This window comes from Bicyclus anynana, chromosome 7, assembly GCF_947172395.1.
Source record: "Bicyclus anynana chromosome 7, ilBicAnyn1.1, whole genome shotgun sequence".
Taxonomy (NCBI): Eukaryota; Metazoa; Arthropoda; class Insecta; order Lepidoptera; family Nymphalidae; genus Bicyclus; species Bicyclus anynana.
The window spans coordinates 8,255,624-8,264,470 of NC_069089.1; the positions used below are offsets into that span (position 1 = coordinate 8,255,624).

General features: G+C 32.9%; 1 protein-coding gene across 1 annotated transcript; it reads left to right on the plus strand.

The window, feature by feature from the left end:
- Nucleotides 1–120: 120 nt before the first annotated feature.
- Nucleotides 121–6,290, plus strand: LOC112045810 (protein THEM6). The gene is made up of 3 exons (XM_024082191.2): nt 121–356; nt 4,729–4,943; nt 5,982–6,290. Exons 1-3 carry the CDS (start codon nt 215–217, stop codon nt 6,207–6,209), a joined length of 585 nt encoding a protein of 194 aa, XP_023937959.2. The 5' UTR covers nt 121–214; the 3' UTR covers nt 6,210–6,290.
- Nucleotides 6,291–8,847: the final 2,557 nt, after the last annotated feature.

Consider the following 8,847-nt stretch of genomic DNA (forward strand, 5'->3'; position numbering starts at 1 on the left):
AAAACTAGAACAAAAAAAACATAAAATGGAAACTTGTTTGGTCGGTTAAACATATTCACCGCAGCCAGTTACAAGTACATATAGCAAGTATACCAACTAACCGTTGTTTTCTGTCGTGGAACGAATATTCTGCAGTGCCGTCATAGATTCCATAAATAAAACACGTCTATTTGTATAACTATAGAGAAAACAGTAATTTCATTTATAAACAAAAATGTACTGTATAATAGCAACATTTGTGGCCCTGATGTACATTTTATGGGACGTCAATTACTTTCTCCGTGTAGCTTTCACTATTGCAATTGGGAGATTGTTCCAAAAGAAAAGCGGCCTCAAAGATGCGACTACAATTTACGGTGAGTAAGATATTTATGATTCTGTTTGAAATTTTTGTTGTTTTATAGATGTGATTTATGTGGACTATCAATCAGTTAGCTAAGAGCTACAAGTAAGAGCTAAGAGCAAATTAAAAGATTTCTATAATTTATCTTATTCATTGTAAGTAGGTAGGTGTATTTTATTTTACGTTTAATTTTTTTATTAGAAAAATTATTATCGTTTAGTAGATGTGATTTACAGTTATTTGCTATTACTATCAGTTATGTACAAGCTAGCAGCAATTAAAATATATCAATAATTTAATAGTTGTTATACGTAGGTGTAAGTATTTTATTTACGTTTGATTATTTTAACAGATTAGTTTGGTAGATAATTAGTGACGATCTCGTTAATCCTTTCTTTTCTGTAAAGGATTTTTGAATAAAATAAACCGGCATTTACAAATAGGTAGTATAGAACGTGTAGTACTTCTATATTTTAAGTGATTTTCTGTAACCTCCTCTTTCTATTTCAAATTCCTTGCCCATTATCTTTTATATGTAATAAAATACCCTTTTTATAAGATTTACCGTATGTTCTTTTAGTTGTAATTTCAGAAATAGGACATCCAACGATTTATTTATTTGGTTAGGAATATATTTATTCAAAAAATAAACCAAAAACGTTACCAGAATTATGTTAAGTATGAAAAGCAAAGTTTTCTTAAAGTACCTATAGCCAATTACAGATTTTCTATAAATAAAAACCAAAATAACGCCATAATCTGAAATTAAAGTTATTAGTAACTTGCAGAACTCGCTACGAGGTTCGCGTAATTTCCATTCCTTTGGGAATACGAGGATGAAATAATTTGTTTATGCGCTGATAATGTAGCTTTCCTATTCATTCATCATTATATATTATGACAAATCTATTCATTAAGAACAAAAACCTATTTAAAGGTTAGGAAGTATATGGTAGGTATGGAGGTAGGATAGCCAAAAATTCATGTCGATTTGATCCTCTTTTAGGTTGTCTATTGAAAACTGAAAGAGAACAATGCCTCATTGATAGTCCGTTTCGTGATTAAATTTACAAATTATGTTTATTTAAACACATACCCTTCAGTCAAAACAAAACATTACACCTATTTAGTTTGGTAAGTATAAAGCTATAGTTAGTTAGTCGTTCATATAATAAATGCAAGTCATGTAGTAGGTATGTTATATTTCACACTTCTTTTATTTTGTCAGTAGGTAGATACGAGTATTTACTTTAATATTTCAAGGATCTTCAAGGTATGTTTTAATAGAAGTTAAAAAATGAAATAAATATTACCTATACCTCTACGTATTATGGTATTAGCAATAGCGACAGCGAAAATGTAAAAAAATCAATTTATTTTAGTCTTCTTTACGGTATATTAATAACTTTTTACAGCTTAAAAGGAGATCATTCACGCTTCATACATTTTTGGGCTCTTTTTGAAAGTGCCGGCCAACAAAAAAAAATGGCACGACTCGTTAGAATTAGCTATTTGGAGCAATAGTTAATATGGCATAAAAGTTGTCAGGTGTCTCTGAACCAAGTTATACAGGTTCGACGATTCGTTATTTCCATACATTTTGTCAATTTTCAAAAGTGCCCGCTAAGAAAAAAAACTGATACGTATCGTTAGAACTGCCCATTTGGAACAATAGTTAGTATGGCACAAATGTTGTAAGATTGCTCTGAATCAACTTATAACAGGTTCAATGACTCGTCACTTCTATACATATTTTTTGAGTTTTGTAAGTGACCACCTACAATATAAATAATACGTATCGTTGTAACTAGCATTTGCAGCAATAGTTACTATGGCATAAACATTTTAGTATAGCTCTGTGTCCAGTTATGCAGTTTCGATGATTCGTCAAATCCATATGTTTTATTGATTTTCAAAGTGCCGTTTTACAAAAATATGCTCTTATCACTGCACTTATCGTCAGAACTGCCCATTTGGAGTAATATTTAGTATGTCACGAATGCTGTAGGTTTGGTCTGAACCAAGTTATAAAGGTTCGATATCTCGTCACTTATATGCATTTTATTGAGTTTTGTAAGTGCCCACCGACAATATTAATGATACGTATCGTTTTAACTGGTCATTTGTGGCAATAGTTAGTATAACACGAATGTTGTAGGGTTGCTCTAAACCAAGTTATACAGGGTTAATTGCATGTCATCTCCATACATTTTATTAATTTTAAAATGTGCCTGCCAATAAAATTCTTACAGGTATCCTTTTAACTGATCATTGAGACATACTTTGTCAGTTAGTATGGCAGACACGTTGTATAAATGCTCTGATCTAAGTTATACAGGTGTGACTATTTGTAATATCCATACATTTTCTTGATTTTTAAGTGCCAACCATTAAAATGGTACGTATCATTAGAACTGGCTGTAATAGAAACGGTCAGTAATAGTAGTATAGTGCAACAACCGTTGTAGGCCTGCTCTGAGCCATGTTATACAAGTTCAATGATTCTTAATTTCTATGCATTTTATCGATTTAAGCAATACAGTTAGTTGGTAGGTATGACAGAAACATTGTATGATTGCTCTGATCCAAGTTATTTGCGTTCGATGATTCGTCACTTATGTTTTTGTTGATATCTGAATGTAATGGGGAACAATAAATAGGTAATAATGATGAATACTTAACTAATAATATGAAATAAATGTCATCATGGTGTAAGAGCTGTGTCATCATTATTTGTTATGTTCTTCCTTCTAGACCGTTTCTGCACTTGGCCATGCGATTCGCCGTTGTGCGTGTATTTGTTATGTTATTCAAGCTTGTAAACCGAAATTACCATTACTTGAAGAACTTAATAAAACGTTTTTATTTCTCTCAATGCACAATAACACAATTTTTAGTTACATTGGCACCATAATGTTGAATTTGTACAAATGCTCAGAATCATTATTTCTATATTTTATATTATTGCTTTTATGTTTTCCAACTTTTTTGGTAATCAATGAATGAAAGTTATATAACTTGTTTCAGTACTAGAATTTTTTTGAAGCGTGTGCAACTAACTATTGCTCCTAATGACTAGTTTTAACGTTAGGTACCATATTTTAGGTGAACGGTACTTTAAAAAAATAGTAAAATATATGGATGTGACGAATCATCTAAACAGTATAACTTGATTCGGATCTATACTACAACGTTTATGCCATCGTAACTATTACTGAAAATGGTTAGTTATAACGATAAATAGCATTTACTTTGTAACTTACAAAACTCCATCAAATACATTGAAGTGACGAGACATCGAACCTGTATAACTTGGTTCAGAACAATCTTGCAACATTTGTGCCATACTAACTATTACTCCAAATGGGCAGTTTTAACCATAAGTACCATATTTTTGTTAAACGGTACTTTAAAAAATCAATAAAATAAATGGATTGGACGAATCATCGAAACTGTATAACTCGACACAAAGCTATACTACAATATTTATGCCATAGTAAAGATTGCTGCAAATGGCTAAATATAACGATACGTATGATTTATTTTGTTTGCGGGCACTTACAAAACTCAGTAAATTGTATAGAAGTGACGAGTCATCGAACCTGTATAACTTGGTTCAGTGCAGTCCTACAACATTTGAGCAGTAGTAACTATTGCTCCAAATGGACAGTTCTAACGATACGTACCAGTTTTTTTTCTTGGCGGGCACTTTTGAAAATTGACAAAATGTATGGAAGTAACGAATCGTCGAACCTGTATAACTTGGTTCAAAGCCCTCCTACAACTTTCATGCCATATTAACTATTACTGCAAATGAGTAGTTCTAACGATTCGTGCTATTTTTTTTCGTTGGCCGGCACTTTCAAAAAGGGCCCAAAATGAATGATCTCCTTTTAATCAATCAATTCAATGTTCAATGAACGAAACAAGACTGTTTTTTTCTCTTGTCGCTTATTCTCTTTTCTTTCTCTCTCGCTAAGAACCTTTATAGGCTTCGTGTATTAGCTCCTTAACTGCGGAGTTCGTATGCAAATTACAAGTATTGTTTATTCCTTATTTATAACTAGCGAACGCCTGCGACTTAGTCCGCGTGTAATTCAGTTTTTCGCAAATTCCGCGGTAACCATGGATTTTTCTGGGATGAAAAGTAGCCTATGCGTTAATAAAAAGTAAAATATATTTCCATTTCAAATTTGAGCGAAATCGCTTCAGTAGCCGCAGCGCAAAGGAGGAAAAAAACCTACACACAAACTGTCGCCTTTATGATATTAGTCTGATTAGTTTTATATCCAGCTCAGACGTATATAGGAGGATGCGGGCTACTTTAAAGTTAAGAATTCTGAAAGAGGAATATATGAGTTAATTTTCTATTCTTTGCATTACAGGATTTTGCACAACCCAAGATGTGGACATCTTCTTCAGGCACATGAACAATGCGCGCTATGTTCGTGAACTTGACTTCGCTCGCTTCCATTTCTACGACAGAACAGGCATCTACGCTAACATCAAAGCACTCGATGGCCATGTCCTTCAGGGCGCCTCGAGCATTCGGTACAGACGGACCATACCTATATTTACTCCATACAAAGTTGAGACAAAGGTATGTATTACATACAATCATACATTCATACAAAGATCAAAAGTTGATATTTTAATTTTGAACTTTGATAAAACGAAGGAAAAAATCGTTGCCAATGCCTATTTAAATTGCTGTTTAATTTTTCATGGCACAAATTTTAATAAATTGCTGATAAATTTCTTATTTTCGTCGATTAGTTAGCAGCTTGTTGCGTTTGCTGACAAAACATATTTTGTAGCTGACTAACGAGTCTTTAATTAGCTTACTGGTTTAAATAGCAGTTTCTTTTCCTATCATCACATGACATTAAGTCATAATCAGTATAATCAAGACACTTTTTCCATGATTATAAACTTCCTTGTTATCCGATGAAACACGTTTTTTCAAGGAAAGGATTACCTATTGTTTATCTAATAAATCCAATAAAAAGCGGTGGGATTTATTATTGACTTAAAAATTTAATCTACATCTCATTTTAAACTAGCAAATGCTCGCAATTTCGTCCCCTTTATTTTTTTCAATGCTATTGCCGATATCAGTAAAACAAAGTCAATAATACTGCGGAAGCTTCTATGTTTAAAATTTAGGTGGAATTTAGAAGTTTCGGATATTTGTGTTAAGAAACGAAGACGAATGTTAACAAAGTGTGAGTGTGACGTTATTCAAAATACAATCATATCAATATCATAGACTCTCAAAGACGTTAATCAGTTCTGTTTATGAATCCTCACGATATGAGAATCGAATTCTGAGAAGAGAGAGAGAGAATCTGAACGTCGTAGCTGAGAACATCGACATATTCTCTTGTAGGTACTCTGAGTAAATTCACAATGATTGCTGAATGGTGAATTTGTTATACTAAGTAGGTAGTACTGATTGTAATGGTATTTAGGTAAATAGAATTAAGTTTTAGATTTATAATATAGTGCTAAGTTAGCGAATTAGGTGATACCTGTAAGGCTAGTTATAAGTTATGATGATAATAAATAAAAAAAAATAGAATTAAGGAAATGAAAGTGTTTGCGGAGAAGGATACAAAAATTTGGTTTTGTGTTTCAGTTGGCGTATTGGGAAGACAAATCGTTATTCATTGAACAACAGTTCGTTACTTTCGATGGATTCGTGCGCGCCATAGTGCTGTCTCGGCAGAATCTTATCAACGTGGACGCTGATACTCTCCTAAAGAACATCCCTGGAGCTGAAGTGAAGCCGGAGTGTCCAGAGGAAATCAAGCATTGGCTTCAGGCCATTGAAATAACCAGTGCCAGGCTGAGGAAGAAGGAATAGTTATTTTAATATTAACATTAGATATAGGTACCGTGGCTCAAATAGATAATTTTAATAAAATGATTTTATATTAACATAGAACTGAAAGTAATAATTTATTTTTGTCCTTTTCAATGGCAAGAGTTAGGACTACATTTATCGAGTACGTATTTGGATAAAAACCACTGTTTCAATCGGAGAATTTATTTCTGCCAGGAGACCTTTAGTAGTTAAGTAAATTTAATTGAAATATTATAGAGTCATTATCATCATCATCATATCAGCCGATGGACGTCCACTGCTGGACATAGGCCTTTTGTATGGACTTCCTAACATCACGATACTGAGCCACCTGCATCCAGCGAATCCCAGCGATTCAATTTGTGTAATAAAGAGTGAAAGACTCATAATCTAGCTTCCAATATTTAATCTATACATACTCACAGGTCAAGTTAAATAAAAGCAGCTGAAAATAAAACTGAACATTACTTTATATCTGGAAGACAATTAAAAAGAATGTGAATCTTTTTAAATATCGGGAAACTACGACGATGCGTATGCAGGTTTGGAAGTAGGTATATTATCTTCACAGGCATTACTGCGAGGTCGTCGCTTCCAGCTTACTCCCCTAATAAATATTGAGTTACTGTTTATACAACCTGCACATTATGAACATCAGTTTAGGGGATTGAATACATTTTTGGGTATCTATTTCAAATTGTTAATAATATTTATCTTTATAATGCTCTTAGTAGTTTATTCAATAAACTTATACGATATAAATATGCACTGTATTAGGTACCTAGTACCTACTTACCTGTTTTTTCCTTTACCTTCATCTGTTTGAACGTCTTACATGTTAGTACAAGACTGTCAAGCAGATTTTCTCTTTTTTGTCACCACCTTTAAATACACTATCGTATCATCATCATCATCATGGTCCCATGACCATTATTATATTAGACGATGGATGTCAGCTATTGGACACAGGATTTTTACTGTGCTAAAAAGTAAAAACATCTTTAATAGGGTAGCTAGCGATTCCAGGTGATTTCTGTCATCAGTTCACCTAGAGTCGATCAAGACTTTATTTTCAAATACGATTTCCAATGAGTGTGATTTATTAAATCGATATATCATATATCTATTATATACATCACATTTAAGTCTAATAAATAAAAGCCCAAGAAATAATAAGCATTTAATTAATAATAATTAACTATCTATCAATACTAACTATTAACAGACTCGACAACTAAAGCTACGCACAAACTGGGCTTCATAGCTTGCATTATATAATAATAATAATAATACTAATTCTACTCTATATATTATCTATACTTTTAGTATATATTATACTCTGATTCGTCTATTCTCTCCGTTAACAACTATTATCGACTCTAAAATTGTGCTAGTTGTAATATTTTTAACACACATTAATCCTAACCAGTAAATCGCACAAGAAGTAGTTTAAAAATTTCAAACAAAATTAATACAATCAACTTAAATTTTTGTCGGCGTTACTTTTCATCTCAACTTTGATGACGCGATGTATTTGGGACTATACAAACACGACCACACAAGTGAGGAACTACCCACATCTTGTGTAGCTGCGTGAACTAATCTTGATATTGTGTAAACTCATTCGACCCTTTAAATAAATCTATGTGTAATAGAGCTGATGAGTTTGTTTGATTGTTTGATTGAACGTGTTAACCTTAAGAACTTCTGAAAGATTGTTGCTTGCGCTGCAAAAACTATTGATGTAGAATGTTAAAAATGTACCTACTACAACTTTGCAAAACACATTTTTTTACAAAAAGTATAGTCATGACACGATAAGTGGTCTTTTATTTAAAAAAAATCTTGGTATTAAGTATTTCTTATCAAAATAAATTACTTCGGTTTCAAGACTGCTTCAATACCTTTATTTAACTTTTTGAATTATTCATTAGGATAGGGGTAGAGTAGGACAGGTGTAGGGTAGGGTAGGGTAGGTGTAGGGTGAAAGTAGGGTAAGTTAGGTGTAGGGTGGGAGTTGAATATGATAGGAGTAAGAAATGCGTCATGGCAAAGCTTGACCGAGTCCAGTTGCTAGTAAAAAATAAAGTTTCATTAATTACATTGGAACATTCGATGTAATCATGAACGTTTTTGGTAAAATTGAAATGACAACCCTACACAGGAGCAAATTTTTAATCTATTATGCCTTAATTATAAAAAATGTTATTTAAGAGTATCAAGTTGAATAGATCGCGCTACAGTATTTATCGGTGGCGCTAAACCGCCGCGTGCGTCTTGTCGCGTTACAATAATAAGATATCCATTAGCGGTAGTGGCCCCACAAACGGTGATATTTATTTTGTTTAGCTAAAAAAGACACAGCTAATTAGTGAGACGGCATATAACTTCTTTTCTCTTTTTGCAAAAATAGTTGACAGTCAAATCACACAATTTTAGCCGACTTCTAAAAAAGGAAGTTCGTATGTCATCGAATCGTGTATTTTTTTCTGTATGTTCCCCGATTTCTCAAAGACATCCTGCACTGATGGGAAATTATTTGTTTTGTTTTAAAGGGTAGGTATTCCCAGGTCGTCCCAAGCTCTTGATGAGGACTTGTGGGAGAGATCTTGGAGAACTCAGGGGAACTCTAGATTTT